Source organism: Azolla caroliniana, unplaced genomic scaffold (assembly GCF_043228905.1).
Source record: "Azolla caroliniana isolate FFs.n. ecotype wild unplaced genomic scaffold, voAzoCaro1.0.p SCAF_332, whole genome shotgun sequence".
Lineage (NCBI taxonomy): Eukaryota > Viridiplantae > Streptophyta > Polypodiopsida > Salviniales > Salviniaceae > Azolla > Azolla caroliniana.
The window spans coordinates 1496-21916 of record NW_028230767.1 but is presented as its reverse complement, the minus strand read 5'-3'; the positions used below and the strand labels follow the sequence as shown (position 1 = coordinate 21916).

Below are 20421 nucleotides of genomic sequence, written 5' to 3'. Positions count from 1 at the left end.
ATAGTAACATCATGAATTATAGTAACTAACCTTTTTCTGCTTAATTTGAAACTTCTATCTCAAGGCTAATGACAATCATTAATAATAATAATAATAATAATAATAATAATAATAAAGGCAACGAAACTAATTATAATAACATAATATATCACACAACTTGTAATAATATACACATTTTGGAAATCATAGCCATGGCTAAATGACATTTTAATCATTTGCAGCTTATACAATAACCTCAAGAGACTGAAGAAACCAACTAAACATGCTGATGAATCCTATACATACTCAAGGTCATGGTATTTGCTCCCAACAAAGTTGTTTGTGGGTCATGGTATTTGCTCCCAACAAAGTTGTTTGTGGGTCATGGTATTTGCTCCCAACAAAGTTGTTTGTGGGTCATGGCACAAATTTCCTAAATTGAAGACTTAGATGGCACAAACAAGAAAGATTGAATTAGATGGCACGAACAAGAATTAGACAACCATCATCATCTATGTTGGATTTACAATCTCCAATACTTTGTAGCTGATCAATAATGTTGCATAGTGTGCAAATCAATCACAATACTCTACCAGTTACCCTAAATTAGTATGAATCATCTTGAAAATATCTAGATATATTGGATTTACGATCTCCAATTCTGTGTGTAGCTGATCAGTAATGTTGCGTAGTGTGCAAATCAATCACAATACTCTACCAGTTACCCTAAATTAGTGTAAATCATCTTGAAAATATCTAGATATATAACCTCAATCACCTCATAATTTAATATTGACAATATCACATGATAGTTTGTGGACATACTTTCTAGTACGAATGTCATCTTTTTGAGCTGGTTAAATGACGATAACTGTAGATGCCAAATTTCAAAAGAATAGACAAGGAAGTTCAGCATTCAAACTTCAAAGCATGCAAAGTTCACGTGCAACAAATAGTATTGACTACTTTTCACCAACAAATAGTATTGACTACACATGCATTCTAATAATTCTTATTCTGCTACTCGCTCACCAACAGGACTTTTCCACCACGCCTCATTTCCTGCATCCGATAAATGCAATTTTAATACAAAAAAAAACATGAACTTTTTTTTTTGACATATTGATTAATAAGACAGCATTACCAAGCTTTTCTTGACTGCATCCTTGACCTGATCTAAGGTGTATTTCCCTCCTATCAATGGATCTATCACCTTCTCGCTTAAAAGGCTAATGGCGTGACCCATGAACTCCTTCTGTTCATTAGGGGAGAGTTGACTAAGATATGTGCTTAACCAAAACCCATGAACCTTGATTCCGCGGAAGATAAGGTCAGAGAGTCCCACTACTGCATTCATTGATGAAAGGAGCCCGTATATAAGCACCACGCCATCATCTCGGACCGATTCAACAACAATCTATAGTGACAAACAAAAACCAACATTGGGCACACTTTATCTGTAGTAATGACTAACATCATATCTTGATATTACCCAACATCAGGAACAATTTAGCATTGGTCTTAACCTAGATTGGGCACACTATATCCTTACCTTTATTATTAACCACACATAGGCATACTTTAATATTTTAGTATTAAATAAATGATCATCAATATATCTTCCAATCATTCGTGTGGATAACCTTAGTTAATTCTCCTCCAACACAATCGATTGCCCCGTATGCCAACTTTCCTCCGGTTATGTTCCTAATCTTCTCGACCACATCACCTTCATTCGAATTGATCACCTCATTGGCCCCCAAGGCTTTCAGCTCTTCAATTTGTTCATTGCATCGCACAATGTTGATGGTCTACACATTTCATTATTAGACCAAGCAATTTTAGATAGTTCCAAAGAGACAGTTAGGTCATTATGGATGCAATGTGGATAGTCTTTACTTTAAATCCTTGATGGTGTGCATATTGGATGAACATGCGGCCTAAGATTGAGGCTGCAGCAGTTTGGAGAATATACTCCCCTTTGGGAGGGTTCAATGTTCGTAAGAGCCCAATGACTGGAAAAAAGAAAGACACATTCAAGTCAGTGGTTACAGAAACCTACATATGTACATATACACACATACATTGGCATATGTGCATGCACATACATCCATGTACATCTATCCATACGCATATGGATCTGCATACATGTAGATACATATACATTGGCATGAGTACATCTATTGTACGCTGCATACATATGTGCACATATGTGTGTATACATTAGACGTCACGTGTAAAAGTATATACATTATCAGATGCATATAGATATACATGACATACACACAATTCTATACGATATGCATCAATATACCTAGCAAATTGAAACATCAATTACCTGTAAAAGGATTGACAACAAACTGGGCTGCAGCTTCGTTGGTAATGGTGTCAGGTATAGGCACCACATGTGTCTCAGGGAGGACAATGTATTCTTGCCACGTGCCTTGGCCTGTGAGATCAGGTCTCTGAATGAGTGGAACCACACGTTGCCCAACTTGAACCTGGCTCACATTCTCGCCGACCTACCTCACAACAACAACAACAACAACAACAACAACAGGTAGAAAACACAAGGTAGAGAAATGAGGAGGGTCAGAAAAGAAAAGTGGGATGGACAGAAGGAGGGTTTCGTTGATCTGTTTTGCTTTTTTTACTTGAGAGATGATGCCCATGCCTTCTAAGCCCGGGGTGCTGGGGAAGTGATTGGGGCGCCATCCAGGGTACTGGCCCTTCAACGACAGCACGTCCGATGGGTTAACAGGCCGACACAAGACGCGAACCAACACCTGGAAAGGCCCCGGAACAGGGGTCTCTCTACAGGATGTAACCTTACAAGCTTCCCATGGCTCCTCTGCGTTGTATCCTACCACCTCCACCGCACGATGCATGATATTGAGGATAGATTGTGGAGAGACAGAGACAGGGACAGGGACAGGGACAGGATAGGAGGAGTCTATCTATGGAACACAACACAGAACAGAGAACACAGAGAACAGAGAACAGAGCACAGAGAAGCTAATAAGGTTGAGGAAGATTTTATTTTATTTGTGTGTGAGAAAGATGACAAACATATGTACATGTACATATAGGGTACATTTTCCGGTTGCTAAAAAAGCCATGCATTTGAGTACACACACATAAAGACATGATTTCCATCAAAAACCACCCCAAGTTTTTTGTCACTGTCTTAAGTGGGTTTTCATCGATGGTGCTAGAGCTCTGCCCACCCCCATCGTATCATCATGTCGTGTTTTTTATTACCTTAGGTATTGGGGGATTTGCTTTAATGGGACCATGAGAAATGTGTTCTTGTTTGATGGACTTTGTGGAGTACCATAACAATTCCGTAACCTCAAAGGAAAGTTCATTTGGCAATTCTCACAACTATGTCGTTGTATGGGGACATTGTCCCAATATGAGGTAGATTTATATTATCTAGTATTACAACACTTAGAGAAGGTTTACCTTGCCATATTGCTACTAATGAAGTAGTGGAGAATCGAGACAACACAGGTTGTATTATCATCTTGTTTCGATAACAGACATATATTTACGAAAATAACAAAAGAGAGAGACGTTTTTCAGGTTTTAAGTATTTATTTATATAAATAATAGTGATAGGTTGATTGGTTGATTACTAAGCAATACGTTTCTCCTTTTCAATCATTCATGTAATGAAAGTTGTCTATGATGGCCGTGGGAACTTTGCCACATTGAATGCCAATGTGACGAAAAGACTATGTATTTCTGCATTGGAATTTTGTAATGCTAAAGGGCGTCACTCATGAAATCATGTATAACTAGCACCGTAACCATGTATGATACCTTGTCTTTGGAACAGTGATTGCTACCGTTTGATAAATATCCATTCTAGAATTATATACAAGAGGATGTCTCCAATGTCATGTCACTCATGATAGCTCCGATCTTATGAAGGTATGCGCATAGGGCTTGTGCATCATGCTAGTACTGGAGACATGCACAAGAAAGAGCAATGACTCTAGAAATCATCCCTCTTTATGAACATAACCTTGGCTTTGGTTGAGATGTGTACTTGTACAACATCTCAAATATCCCTAATGTAGTATTTTTGCACGAATAATCTTTTGAGATTCATTACCCAAGTGGGTGGGTCAATGAATGTCAACACATCTTCCTCAAGAGGGCCTCTATATGTCTACTTGTCTCTCCATTGTTGGATCCACAATTTTTTGTGGTTATGGTGGTACCTCATTGGATCAAAGCACACCATCATCTCGTGTATGCTTGTGCATGGGGTTCTTTATACTATGCATATCATCCTCAATAATAAAGATGAATGTGTGTATTTGTCAACATTGCTTTTAGAAAAGTAACATTGTCAATCAAACCCCTTTGAAATAAAAATTAAATATTGTAAACTGTTATTTGGCTGGTTCCATCGTGAATCGTGTGTCTAGGACCACCTCCAAACATAATTCGTAGTGATGAGGAAATATAGATTTTTTGTATGTTGCTTCATTGAGTTTAGCACTAATTATTCCAAAATATCCCCATTGTAGCCACTAAGGTTCTATTCTAGTTTCCTTTTCTTGATTGAATGGCCACTCTCTTGATGTAATTCATAATGATGAGGAAATAGTGATTTATAGTATGTCTCTTGTTTGGGTTTCCATCTAGTGATTTCAAAATATCCGCCCTCAACGAAGATTCTAATTTTCCTTTCCTTTTCTTGATTGAATAGCCATGTGATATTATTTCAAAGAGTGGTTTTTGTGTTTATGATATAGACACCTTTTCAAGCATTGAAGGATGACAAAGTTCATTATATGAAGAGTTTTATTTAAGAAAACTCTTTTATATAATCATGGAAAAATATTAAACAACGTCCTTCATGCAAGTGACAAGCTTTGATTTTGCCTTTTGTAATATTAAAATGGTTAAAGCTATGGTTTTACGATCCATCCATTCGAAATTATTAAATGGTTTGGTTTCGATTTGTTTTGGTTCTCAAACTAAGATTTATTAGTTTATCGGTTTAATGGATTATCAATTTTTACTAAAAAAAATTATTTCCTTAATGGTTTAATATTTTAATTAATTAATGGTTAAATTAATTATTTTTTCATTTAATTATTTGGTTTTAAGGCCAAGATATCCAACTGAACCAAGCACATACTTAGTACTCATGAAGTTCATCGACAAGAACCCAATTCTCAGCATTTAAGTATACCATACACCCCAATGCCTAAGATAGTCAAACCAACCCTTATACCAAGGAGAGAGTAAAGTTATGACACCCTCAATAAAAACTCATTGAAAATGTGACATAACAATTCTAGTTAATGATGCTTAGATTTGTGACATAGCAACCCAAATAACTTACTATGCATGTGTTGAACTGTATTCGGCACCTTTATCAACCATTTTACAGAAAAATGAACCAATTGAAATGTGTCTTTGTTTTACAATTGTTGAGAGTCAAACTCACCTTCCCCAATGTAACGACTTTCACACTGGCAATGGACACACTAGGTTTAGGCAAGTTTTGTAAATAGTAGAAAGCTTAGTTGCCCTAAGTTAGTTGGTATTTAAACCAACTCTTTTGTAATGTAGTTTAATGTATACAATTACATGTATGTTTGGTTGAGTTGAGAATCAAACTCAACTTCTTTAGTGTGGGAACACACCTTAGGAATAACCAAGCGTGTGAACATCCCACCACTCTGTATCATAACTAATGTGTCATAAAAGTTAAGTCCTATGACACATAGTTACTAGGTAGTTTAGTCTCCACTTCCTTTCCAAGAGGTGGTTGTAGTGAGAGAACATAGAGAGAAGGTGTTGGTCTTTAGAGTATAATTTGGAGGAGAAGTGTGGACGAGGAAAGAGTTGGAACAGATGAATATTATGTAAATATTAGGGAAATGAAGAATCCGAATAGTTGTACCGATCCGGATCCACACCGATTAAGTAGTTGGTAGCCGGTAAGGCACCGTTTTGGAATCTATATTGGATGCCTATAAAAGGATCCGGATCGATGTTTAAATCTTACAGAAGTAATACAAGTTAAGTGTGCTTTGTTGATAACCTTATCGTCTCCTTTGTGTACTTGCCGTCTATGTTGTAACTATTAATCATACCCATGTAATTAAGAATCGAATACATATTAAGCGGTCCGAAAGGCAATCCGATAGTAGCTAGAGTGTTACGTATAACTTGTCGAATCAATACAGGATATTCATCCATATCCCAACCACCCCTTTGGAGACGTGTTTCGAATATGACACCCTATCCACCCGTTTGGAGACGTGTTCCGAATATGACACCCTATGTTTACGGCTAGTCTTGGTAAGATAAACACTCGATTGTCATCATCCTGTACATGGATGATCTAGTCATCGGAGAAGAGAATATAACCGATATCGACTGTCATGAAGACATACATTTTGGCCTTACAAGGATTCGAGCCCAAGACGTCTTGGTCTATATGTTAGACCTTTAACCATTATAATAACATATATGATGTATTGTTATAATAAATGTATTATTAGTTATCACAAGATTTTTAGAGTATTCTAGAACATTCTAGGATATTCCATGATTATATTAAATATCATAAATATCATAAATATTCTAGAACATTCTAGAATACTTCATAAGGACCTATAAATAGGTGTCTATTCATTCATCACAACTCATTCGGTTCAACACCAGTTTGTAGCCCCTTAGCCTACTCTTTGTAATCCTTGCTCTCACCCGAGAGACCCGGGTTCATCTCCGTGCGTGTGCAAGTGCGTCTGTTGCCTTCCCGTTCCCCTCCTTCTTAGCTATTTCTCGGTCCAAGACCACGGTGGTCCCGCCTCGTTCTACACGCACGCGCGTAACAACGCGACACTGTACTGTCGCTACCTTCATCATAAAGGCGTAATGGCCAAATCGGCTTACGGGGTTCTTTTCAAGGGTGGATCAGCGGAGCTTCTCGTTTGTGGATACTACGGCTTTCTCCGCTCCATTTGTCCAGATCTCAAGGCCTTCAAATTCACTATCGAGGGAGTGAAGTGATTCGTTGCCGTCAAAGTGATCGTCTTCATACTCCGGCATTTTCGCCTTCCCTTTGTCCATCTTCGGAGTCGGCCGAGATGTGCTTTGATCGCTCGGGGGCTCTTGTGGCCCAGTAAGCCATGTCGTAATTGGGCTTTCATCGAACATGCGCGTGAGTCGATCTTCGACTTCTATCTCTATTTAGGTGGCATCCGGGTCGAGCCGAATCGAAGTCTAAGTTGTCTCTTGTGTGTACCAGGATGCAAACTCATCGAAAACGACATCTTGACTTACTCGAGATTTTCGAGTTGATGGGTTGTAGCACTTGTACCCCTTTTGCTCCAGTGAGTATCCTACGAGGATACATTTCTCTGACTTCGGGTCAAGCTTTTGACGCTTCTCGTCGGGGATGTGCACGTAGGCAATGGAGCCGAATATACGAACATACGATAGGTTCGGCCTCTTTTCGAAGAACTTCTCGTGCGGAGTAAGTTCGTGCACACCCGATGTTGTACACCGATTCATGAGATAGACGACCGTGTTAGTTGCTTCCGCCCAATACGATTTCGGGATGTGCTTTTCGTTAAGCATAACCCGTGCCACTTCAAGGATGTGCCGATTCTTGCGTTCGGCCACACCGTTTTGTTGTGGCGTATTGTTGGGGACAAGGCCGTCAATGCGGAAGTGCAAGCAACATTCGTGATGAAGAAGAACCTGTGTATGCGCATGAGCAAGATAGACACATAGAGACAGAGAGAGGGATAGGCACAAAGAAATGTTATATTTCTCAAGGAACATTTACAAATTACAAACAACAACAACAACTGTTTCTAAAGGTTACAACGTCGCTTTATATAGTGACTATCCTAGGGCAACTGCCCTTTATGCTATTTACAGAAATAGCCCAAACTTGGGTTGTCCAAAGGGACAGTGTGAATACGGCCATTATACACTCGTATTCGACACTCCCCCGTAATGGGCGTATACATGGGTTATCAAAAAAAAAATTATAGGTATATACAAGGTTTATCAGACAAATCAGTTTTGTTAGAGTCGGCAAGATCCGAAGACAGGAGACCGAACCGGTCGGGTCGGAAGAGTTGAAGCCAATCCTCAAAGAGCTGATGTCGGTGGTTCGAAACTATGCTGTGTTGTGTGTCCGACTTTAACCGGACCGATTTTTCGTTACGCCCATCTCGTGCCGAAGGGACCGGAAACGATCCGCCGAAAGACACTCGGTCATTCCATTTGCGACATTATCGGTTGTGGATATTTTCTCGAGATCGATTTTCCCTGAAATGACACAGTCCTAAACGAAGTGATATCGAACTTTGATATGCTTGGAGGCATTGTGGTGAACCGGATTCTTTGACAAAGCAACAACACCCTGACTGTTGCTATAGACAAATGGAGCCGTGTCAGAGTTGACCTATCGAAACGTGTGCACCAACCGATCGAGCCATAAAGCTTCTTTTGCCGCGTTGGACGTAACTACATATTCCGCTTCGGTTTTTGAGATGGATGTGCACTCCTGAAGTTTTGTCTTCCACAAGATTGCTCCATTGCCAAATTTGAAACAGTATCAGGTTGTTGATTTCCGACTGTCCGCACAACCGGCGAAGTTCGAGTCGATGTAACCGACTATGCCTAAGGTTGAGTTCGGGCCGAAAAGAATGTCGTGGTCTTTTGTGCCAGCTAAATATCTGAACACATGCTTGACTGTGTTCCAGTGCAATCGATCGGCTGGGGTTGTGCATGAATCTGCTGATGACTCCTACGGCGTGAGAAATATCAGGCCGTGTCGCGACCATCGCGTACATGAGGGAGCTGACTGCCGATGCATACCGTACCGACTTCATATCTTCCCGCTCCGGATCGGATGTCGGGCAGTCTCGCTGAGATAGCCGAAGGTTAGTGGGGAGTGGGGTCGAAGCAGACTTGGCCGATAACATTTTGAAGCATTCCAAGACACGTCCGATGTAGTCGGTTTGAGACAAGGAAAGTTGTCGTGTATTGCAATGCCGACTAATCTTCATACTGAGTATGTGTCTTGCCGGACCGAGGTCCTTCATGGTAAACTTCAACCGCAGTTTCCGAACGAATTCGGTGAGCTCTTTGGTATGTTGACCGGAGAGTAGCATGTCGTCCACGTAGGTGATTGGATGAAGTCGTCGAACTTTTTGTACAACTGTAAGGGTGCCTGTTTCAAGCCGTAGAGACTCTTCCTGAGTTGGCAGACTAGAGGTTCCTAGCCAGATGCCACAAAGCCTTTCGGCTGCTCCATATAGATTTCCTCCTATAGGTCACCGTGGAGGAATGCCGTTTTTACATCTAGTTGAATCAGCTCCAAGTTATCGGCGGCCACGACGTCGAGCATGAAACGAAGGGTTGTCATTTTCACCATTAGTGAAAACATTTCGTCGAAGTCGACGCCATATACTTGTCTAAATCCGTTTGCTACTAATCTAACCTTGTACTTTGGGTTGGTCGAGTCAGACGTCTCTTTTAGTCGATAGACCCACTTACATGGAAGAGCACATCGGTTCTCCGGTAATTCGACTAAGTCCCAAGTCTTGTTTGCCCGAATGGAGTGCATTTCCGACTCCATCACCAGATGCCATGTGGCGGAATCGGCAGATGGTGATGCTTCTTTGTAAGACGTCGGTTCACCGGCGTCGGTGAAGAAAATTCCGGGAGGGTACCTCTCCGGAGGTTGCAATAGTCTCTCGCATCTACGAGGTATGATTGAACTGGCCGCACCGGGTGTCAATTTCGGATGGTCGGGAGCCGAGCCATTCGGCGGTGCCGAATCGGTGGATTCGGTCGGTGCGAGTGTTGTCCGTTACCCGTGAAACCGATCTCATGTTGTGGGTTGGGCCGTCATGAAGGGTTGGCACTTCAGAAAATATTACCCTTCGGACTTCAATAGGCCTTTCGGCCATTTTATGCATAGCCGACTCATTGAACATAGAGAGAAGGTGTTGGTCTTTAGAGTATAATTTGGAGGAGAAGTGTGGACGAGGAAAGAGTTGGAACAGATGAATATTATGTAAATATTAGGGAAATGAAGAATCCGAATAGTTGTACCGATCCGGATCCACACCGATTAAGTAGCCGGTAGCCGGTAAGGCACCGTTTTGGAATCTATATTGGATGCCTATAAAAGGATCCGGATCGATGTTTAAATCTTACAGAAGTAATACAAGTTAAGTGTGCTTTGTTGATAACCTTATCGTCTCCTTTGTGTACTTGCCGTCTATGTTGTAACTATTAATCATACCTGTGTAATTAAGAATCGAATACATATTAAGCGGTCCGAAAGGCAATCCGATAGTAGCTAGAGTGTTACGTATAACTTGTCGAATCAGTACCGCATATTCATCCATATCCCAACCACCCCTTTGGAGACGTGTTTCGAATATGACACCCTATCCACCCGTCTGGAGACGTGTTCCGAATATGACACCCTATGTTTACGGCTATTCCTGGTAAGATAAACACTCGATTGTCATCATCCTGTACATGGATGATCTAGTCATCGGAGAAGAGAATATAACCGATATCAACTGTCATGAAGACATACATTTTGGCCTTACAAGGATTCGAGCCCAAGATGTCTTGGTCTATATGTTAGACCTTTAACCATTATAATAACATATATGATGTATTGTTATAATAAATGTATTATTAGTTATCACAAGATATTTAGAGTATTCTAGAACATTCTAGGATATTCCATGATTATATTAAATATCATAAATATCATAAATATTCTAGAACATTCTAGAATACTCCATAAGGACCTATAAATAGGTGTCTATTCATTCATCACAACTCATTCGGTTCAACACCAGTTTGTAGCCCCTTAGCCTACTCTTTGTAATCCTTGCTCTCACCCGAGAGACCCGGGTTCATCTCCAGCAATGGAACCACAACTAGGGACGGACGTTACATGCCTAGGGTTGTCCAACCAAATGGCTCCGATTTTGGCTGGACTTACTCGTTTAACACATCATCTAATTGGCTCAAGACATCAAATGTATTTTTATGACAGGGACTACTAGGCCTACTTGGGTTACGAGAAGGCGGGGCAGAAATTGAGATGGGATTGTCATGAGCACTTACTTGGTTAACTTGTCGTCGTGGTTTATGTGGACAATTCATAGCAATATGCCTTGGACCACCACAATAGAGGCATAGACGATTTGATCGTTGTCGTTGCTTTTCAGCATCCAATAATGGTCCTCGATGTCATGTTGTCTCGATTTCCATTGGAGTGGGGCCTTCCACCACACTTGACTTTGATACTTGGGGTGGAATTGCGACCACCGAAGCATATGTTTTTGTTGGTCGGAAGCATAACATTTGTTGGCGCTCAGAATGCCGCTCAAATAAGCAATTGTCACATCGCACGGCCTAGCTTACTACTTCAGGAAGAGATTTTGGATCATCATGGAAGGTAAGAAGTAAATCCTTCACATCATTGCGCACACCTTGACAAAATTGGTCGATTAATGCCGCCTCGTCCCATGGAATATCATATTCTAGAAGGCGAAAATCTGCAGCATAAGAGGAAGTAGGACGATCTCATTGTCGTAATTGCCGAATTTTGTTTATTGCGGTCCTCATACTATCAGTGTCTCTAAAGTTGGCTTGGAACTCATTAATAAACCCTTCAAAATCTTCTAAAAATGGTGAGTGCTTCTCTAGGAGTGGTGCAAACCACGCTAATGCGGGACCCGTTAACAAGGTACCAACTAGCCCCACACGAGCAACATCAGTTGGGTAATGGCTAGGATACAATTTAATCACAAGCCGTACCTTATTTAAAAATCCACGAAATTGAGACCTTGTACCATCAAACTTGGCTAGCAGACTAATCTTGGGTTCCTTTGGTGAGGTTTGAACTTCCACCGCTTGTCGTTGCAATAGAGTCATCTCCACTTGATGCACCCATTGAGATAAATCTTCATATTGTTGTACTTTCTCAACACTTACTTGTTGTAGGTCTCCCAACAATCTTTGATTTTCATGCTCCAGTGCCACAAATTTGGTTGTTAGCATGTCGAGCTTGGAGAGAACACGCACCTATTCTTGCTTGTTGACGGACTCCATAGTTGCGAGAGAAAATTGCTAGATTTGCTTGAATAAGGTTAAGATAAGAAGAAGTTGGAGAAGAAGAAAAGAGAGATATGCGGTATAAATTGTCGAGACTTGAGAATAGGAGAGAGAAAGATAAGATGACAATAGAAGGTATATATATATATATATATATATATATATATATATAGAGAGAGAGAGAGAGAGAGAGAGAGAGAGAGAGAGAGAGAACACTAGAACTGGAAAGAGAGTTATATTATAAGAGAGCAAGGATTACAAAGAGTAGGCTAAGGAGCTACAAACTGGTGTTGAACCAAATGAGTTGTGATGAATTAATAGACACCTATTTATAGGTCCTTATGGAGTATTCTAGAATGTTCTAGAATATTTTAGATATTTTAGTTATTTAATATAATCATGGAATATCCTAGAATGTTCTAGAATACTCTAAATATCTTGGAATAACTAATAATACATTTATTATAACTATACATCATATATGTTATTATAATGGTTAAAGGTCTAACATATAGACCAAGACGTCTTGGGCTCGAATCCTTGTAAGGCCAAAATGTATGTCTTGACATCAACAAGGTCAAATCCCTCCTGCCTGGCAAATTCGAAATGAATGACATGTAGGAGCCCCATTACTTCCTCGATATAGAAGTAATTCAGACACTCGTCGAGATCATGATCTCCCAACAAAACTACATCCTCAACTTGCTATACAAGTTTGGGATGACAAAGTGAAACCTATATCAACCCCTCTCGATCCAAACCTAAAACTCGATGTCGATTTTGGGGCAGAAGAGTGTGAGTCGACTTAGTATCATTAGCTGGTCGATAACTTAATCTATCTTACCATCACACGACCTTGATCGAAACCTAAAGCTCGATGTCGACTTTGGGGCAGAAGAGTGTGAGTCGAGACAATATCATTAGTTGGTCGATAACTTAATCTATCTTACCATCACACGACCTGACCTCAACTATTAGGTTAGTCTACTTAGCCGATTCATGTAGAAACCTTGGAATATTCATTTGGATTGCACTAAGAGAGCACTAAGGTACATTAGTGGGAAGATGGATTACGACATCCTATATAAGTCAGAAATGGTCATTCGACTCAAAGGGTACACATATGCAGACTGGGCCGGCAACAAGGCCGACAAACGATCAACTTCGGGATTTGTCTTCTCCCTTGGTAGCAGACCTATCTCATGGAGCAGCAAAAAACATCTCCAACAGTTGCACTATCGAGCATAGAAGCCGAATATAGGGGTGCGGTCGTCGCAATATGTGAAGCCATTTGGCTGAAGAGAATATTAAAGGATCTGAGTGTTCCTATCAACGATCCGATTTCCCTTTACTTCGACAACATGAGCAATATTCATCAGGCTCGAAACCCGGTGTTCCACGTGCGCACAAAACATATTGAAGTGCACTATTACTTCACGTGAGAGCGCGTTCAGGTTGGAGATGTCGACCTGCAACACATAAACACAAACCTTCATGTAGTTGACATCTTCAGAAAAGCCTTGGGCGTCGACAAGCTCAGGCAATTCATATCAGACCTTAGCCGAACGATAGTCACATTGTCGAGCTTGAGGGGGAGTACAACACAAACGATGAATACGACGAGTACAACGCAACACTCGAATAACAGTCGATCAGTCGATCGAAGTCGACCAAAGGAGTAGTCGAAGTAGCAGCAGAATTGACCAAGGGGAGTCAAAGCACAAAGTCGAATTTAAAAGTCGAACGAGCAAACGAACAAAAATGTTAATTGAACAAGGAACACGAAGTAGTCGAACGAAGCAGAACATATACTAGTCAACGAGTCAAAGCCAAACCGACCGACAATCCGAACACAGAGCGGAGGAATTTAGAAAGTCGAAACGAGCCAAACAAAAAGGCGACTTTTCGGTGACTAGAAGTTGTGTTTGAAGGGGCGTGTTGAGTGTCAAACCCAAGTTCCCTAATGTAATGGCTTTCACACTAGCAATGGACACACTAGGTTTGGGCTAGTTTTATAAATAGTTGAAAGGCTAGTTGGCCTAAGTGTTGAGGATAGTACCGATTATTACTCTTTCGTATGCCGGTGCAAGGATCAAGACGACAATACACAAACGAAAAATAGAAAACAGAAGTACAGAGACACATATATTTAACGTGGAAAACCCTTAAAAGGGAAAAACCACAGGAGCCCACAGAGTCCAAATGGATCACTATATCGAGAGGAAATACACCAATAAGAATCTCAAGGCAACGACCTTGAGTTCTTCTTCGTCTGATAGACGGCTGCAGAGATACAACTTTCTCTAAGTTTGATTACAAAGGCAACTACACACTATATCTACTTACAACAATAATGATTCTACTTTCTAACAACTTGCCCTAAGTATATTTATACTCAAGTTCATATATGACTATTTACAAATCTAGCCTCAAGTCGACTTCAACTTCGGCTGACTCGACTATTAGCCAAATCGATTAGTCGAGTTTTCAGTCACTCGATTTTTCAGTCAAGGTCGACTAATCCACCCTGTAGTACTCACTCTCTCTTGTTAATACAAATTGTTGTTCTCTGTCCCTAAGTTCACTCACTCTCTCTCCTTTTGTCTTAGTACTCACACACATACAATTTCCTTCCACTGCACAAGATCACCTACATTGTCCATTTCTTTACAACAATCATCGCCAAAGGCAACCAACCCACCATTGCATGCCAAAGAAACACCCTCCCACAAAATGGAGGATAAGATTGTCATTCCACATCTAAAATTAGACACCTCCATGTTACGCATTTGAGACATTCTTCACTAACCAAACTTTACCTTCCACCAACTTATGATATACATAATTAGTTTGTGCTATGTATATGAGACATTCTTCACTAACCAAACTTTACCTTCAACCAACTTACGACATACATAATTAGTTTGCACCTCAAATATCAATGTTTTACTATGAAATTACCAATCTTTTCTTGATTCCTCTACTACCAACTCTAGAATCAAGGTTGCTAGACGAAATACAAAATTTGATTGCCAAATATAACAATAATACCCTTGAGGTATATGAAACATAGTTCCCATCACTTGGAAGGGTGTGATTGTTTTTCTGACTCTAAAATAACATTTTTAGTAGTTACCAAGCCAAACCATTGTCATTCAATTGAAGCTTGACTTGTGACTTTCTTTTCCATCCCAATGGAGGAATTGTAAGGATGCAATACCTCTATTGATATTCATTGTGTTGCCAATCAAACAATTTCAAATAGAATAAAAACAATGGAACCATAATAGATTTTGTGTGATTCCATCACTCAACATTTATATATCAACAACTTAACTACTTATAAGTTTCATGATCCGATAATGATATTTCCATCAATGCTAAGGATACAAGTGTAGGTGGAAGAGAAGGCAAAAGTGGAAAAGCTAATAAAATCTAAAGCCTTGTGGCTAGTGTGGAAAGTGCCAAAACATAGTATAAGACTATAAAGATAGTATACTTGTTAAGCACTTTACTCTAAGACTTACACTAATCCTCTTCTATGTGACTATGGTGTATCATAAGTAATCGAAGCTTGTATCACTCATTTATTGTGCATTGTGTATCGTTAACTGACTAGGTGAAACCATCAATCCACACTGTAATGGCACTATATAGCTTCCTCATTATAAATACTATTTAAGAGATAAAGGAAGAGGTTACTTATGCCATCATTATATATTAGAGTGACTAACTCGAGATTGCTTGACCATTCTTGCTCCTTTCAACAACCAAAGGGTAAACGATGATCTGACCTTGACACATGACCTTAGTATGGGGCATCAACCCCTAGGATAACTCATTTGTTTTTGTGAATTAAATTTTCTTTGTATAATCAGTTTTTGTTTGTGTTTATTTTTCTCATAATCACTTTATTATATTAATTATGTGATTACTAGCTAATCACCTTATCTCTTTTTTAATGTTTTTCACCTCATTTATGCTATCATTTTTTTCCCCTCACAGATCAAGCACAAGAGGTACTATAATAGGCATAAGGAATTCCTTCAACTTCATGTCAAAGAAGTAAAGATCTATTTACAAACTCTTTTATTTCTTCACCTATCTCTTGATTTTAGAGCATGGATAAGAAATCATTTCTTGATGAGAAAAGGATTTTCATATGAACAATCATTTCTTAACAGGAAATCATTTCTCGATTGAAATTGGAATTTTTCAAATCTAAAAAGAGAGTTTTGGAATGAATAGAATGTTGGAAGGGAAAACATCTTGACAAATCATAAATCAATTATGACCGAGTACAAGAGCATCACAGTTGTTGTCATCATACATAGCTGACTCATGACCTTGTTTATGTATGAGTATTACAAAGTGAGTAGAGGGACATACGCCCATGCGACAAAGGTGGTGTATCATGTTGGAAATTCTAAACAGTCCCTTTATGTTACAAGCCCGTTGAACATTAATCATTGTTGCCCATAAAGAGTGCTTCTGACCTTGAACTTATTGTCTCACAACTAAACAGATGTGTCCTACGGCCTTCTTCAATTGGCAATCCTTCTCTTGTCCTCGTCACAATAAAAGCCATTGAAGTTGGTTGCTCTTGCTTAGGAAGACCTTCATCAACAAATACGTCTTTATCCATGATCTCGACATCCAATTAATAATGCCATGATGTGAGGAGTGCACATGAGAAAATGAGCTAAACTATTTGCATATAAGGGATTGAGGGACAAGAAGTATGAAAAGGAGGTGAAGAGACAAGACGAAGTTATAAACAACAAAAAGACTAACTTAGTCATGAAGAGCTTACACTAGGAGCGGAAGATCAGATGTTGGAATCTTGTAATGAATGATGAAGGAAGAAAAGCAATCTGCATTACACATCACGGTATATGAGAACATTTGAATATTCTCCACCTCAATCATTTGAACATCCTCCACCTCCAGCTTACTCCTCCATCCTCAAACGTTCTCTCCACCTCCAACATTCTCCTCCAACGACGAACATTCTCTCCACATCTAGCCTTTCTCCTCCAATGTCCGAATAAAGAATAAAATGGTAGCATGAGTGTAGGCCTAATGTGCCACCTAATGTGCCCGTTTGCGCTTTTGGCAGAAATGGCGGAACACACCTATTGTGATGCAAGGCGGGAGTGGCCTGAGGTGGAACTACCAGCCCCCATGTTGGCTGTTTCCTACTCACCTGCCACCCTCTTCGTTGTAGGCCCCAAGAGCCGACTCGTACTAGGCAACATTGAAGGGCATCGCCTTGGATATAGGTAGCTTCTTACATTAAGTTAGGCCGCAAGGCATTGTAAGTAGGCTCATCTTCTTTTACTTGATCGGAGGAAGACTCCCTGATGTGTGTATAAGTCTCCTTGTAGACTCTCTATGTAATAATCCTTCCTAACTAATGGGAAAGTAGCTTCATTTTGGAAAAAAAATAAAAAAAATGTAAGTTTGTGAGGGAAGATTCAAACGTTACAAACATAGGGTTAAAAGCATTATATTTACCAATAGGGTAACTATTACTAAGTGTTATATTTCTCATAAATATATTTTATATATGTATACATAGTCAAAAAGCAATAAGCCAAACCATTTCAGAACTAAACCAAATATCAACAAGTAGCCTTAAATCTTCAACACAACAATTTAAATACGCAACCCATCCTCTTTGGTTCAAGTCCTCGGTGGTTCCATTCACGTTTCACAAGCACATGTGTAATTAACGGTTTGTCTATCGACACTATTGTGGCGTTCTGCTTAACTCGCTTCCATTCAAGCATCCAACCTTTCACTTGTATGGCCAGCAACCAAGGTTGCGCTATGCTTTTGACCTCAATAGAGGCCCCAATAAGCGCCAGATTATTGGGAATCTATACATAGGCAACCATCCTACCCCCATCTTACCAAGGAGACTTCTCTCAATCACGACATTCATGAGTAAAGTTCTTGAACATTAAGAGCTACTACTCACTTTCACATATATTACACGAAAATGTTATATTTTGCATATTTGAACTTCGAAAATATATATCATTGCCCTAGATTGTAGCATCAAAGGTGACATGTTTGACAAAAAAAGTTAACATCCTCCAAATGAGAACATTAGGCTAATTTTAGGATTAAGGGCATCATTCTGAACCAAAAGCAAACATAGTGGCATACGTCAACATATAATAACGCTTACTTCACAACCCCATGCAATAGTGGAAGCTTTAAGGGATTCGTAAGTTAAACTAAAGTTTACGCACACCTAATATTTACGCCAATTAAGAAACATGTATATCCTAATTAAATAGAAAACATTTGAGGCATCTTAATTAAATAGATAATTGTTTATGAAAATAGAATATATGTATGTATGTATGTATGTATGTATGTCTCAATTAATTAGCATGGCAAAGCTACATGTAGCAAAGTGGTTGTCAATGGTTGCACATAGGAGGGGATGAGAACAGAAAGGTAGCCCAAAGTGATGTGGGTACCGAAATCCACTTTTTATGATAGCTCTTTAAGTGATCACTATACATACATATCCTAAGTATTTAACGTATTTTATCTGAAGAAAAAGGTATTCAAAGTATTTGTAATAAAAGGTAGAATACTTAGCATACGTATTCTATGTGAATTGTATCTTAAGTAATCTACAACAATGGTAATGGTTTGCAATTGTAGAACAGTTGAGGGGGTTCCTAAAAAGCATATGTAATGTTGTCATACGTGAGGGAGGCGTTCCAACGTGACGTGTTCTTCTATGTATTTTGGGGTGTTGATAAAATACATATAGTCTCCCCTCTCTGGTTTTTTTTGTTTCAAATATGTATGAGCCAAACCTCCATTTCTATTTGTGATGTATGCATTGGCAATGGCATGTGCCATATATATATCTCATTTCCCCTCTTAACATGGAACATTTGATTGTGAACTGGAAGCTGGAGCACTCACTCACTGTCCACACGCCACGCACCCTGTGGTTATTTGTTTGCGTTTTTTATAATAGATATGCATATTTATGTGGTTTTCTTATGTATGTATGTATGTATGTATGTATGTAAGTTATTTGCGTTTAATATGCATATTATGTGGTTTTTTATTTTTTTATTTTTTTATTTGGAGGTGGAAAAAGAACGAGATCGGGAACGCAAAAGCAGAGAAAAACGGACGGGCAAACGAGAAAACGCGAAACGCAACGGCGGCATGTTTTTGTAAGTAGGGGGGGGGGGGGGGGGGGGGCAATCAGGCGCAGAGGGGGATATCGGAAAATATTGAAATTGGAAAAGCAGGACACAGGCAGAACACAGAGAAGCAGAGAGAGAGAGAGAGAGAAAGAGAGAGTATATACATACATATAAACATTACCGGTCGGTCGATCCGGGGGTTGGGTGATGGGTGGTGGTGGGCCTCCGCCGCCTACTGCTCGCTGGTGTCTGGAGGAGCTGCTGGCGGCGGTGGCCGCCGCCGGCGAGGAGGTGCAGTTCAGGGCCATCGCCGGCAGCCTGAAGCTGGAGGACAGCCCTTTCTCCCACCTCTCCCAGCCCCTCCGCCACGCCCTCGACTTCTTCTTCAAGCACGTCCTCCCCCCACCTCCCTGCACCCACTCCCACTGCGCCTCCTCCTCCTCCTCCTCCTCCTCCTCCTCCTCCGTCCGCTTCCGATACTTCAACAACCGCGCCAAATCCCGCTACGCCCTCCAGCCCCGATTCCTCTGCTCCTCCCCCCTCCACACCTCCTCCTCCTCTTCTCCTTCTCCTCCCCCTCCTATCACCCCCTCCCACGCCATCGCCTGCCCACATGATGATGATGATGATGATGATGATGCTATCCACAGTTACTCCACCTCATGTGGCCACCACTTAATCCAACCCAACATGCAACAACAGTCGCCTCTTAATGGCATTGTCCACAAAAGCGACGGCATGCACTGCGAATCCTCTGCGCATCATCATCATCGCCCCCTCGTGGCCGCAGAAGAAGCTCCCACACATTCCTCCAGCAGCCCCAGCCGAGATCAGAGCCAAACTAACTCGCCCATAAACCAAAAGCCTTCCAGAAGTCGATCATGGCAGAAGCTACCGATATTAGAGGACGAGATCATGAATGGTGGTGCCATCCATAAGGTCAAGCCCTCCGCAACCACCAAAAGAATGGCCAGACTTAATGGTAGAAGTAGAGGTACCAAAACCTATTACTTCACTCTCAAGCCCAAGGAATATGAGCACCATGTTAGCCTCCATGGGGGCCTCGATTGTCTCCTCCAAAGAGCCAGAAATAAATGTGTCTTCAATGTTCGCG

General features: G+C 40.4%; 1 protein-coding gene across 1 annotated transcript; it reads right to left on the bottom strand.

The window, feature by feature from the left end:
• Window positions 1-841: 841 nt before the first annotated feature.
• On the bottom strand, window positions 842-2912 carry LOC147848521 (uncharacterized). Its single transcript, XM_087338374.1, has 6 exons — window positions 2634-2912; window positions 2318-2501; window positions 1879-1994; window positions 1623-1790; window positions 1124-1396; window positions 842-1041 (listed from the first exon to the last, which is right to left on the bottom strand). The coding sequence occupies exons 1-6, from the start codon at window positions 2865-2867 to the stop codon at window positions 1000-1002; spliced, it is 1017 nt and encodes a 338-aa protein (XP_087194500.1). The 5' UTR covers window positions 2868-2912; the 3' UTR covers window positions 842-999.
• Between the last annotated feature and the right edge of the window lie 17509 nt (window positions 2913-20421).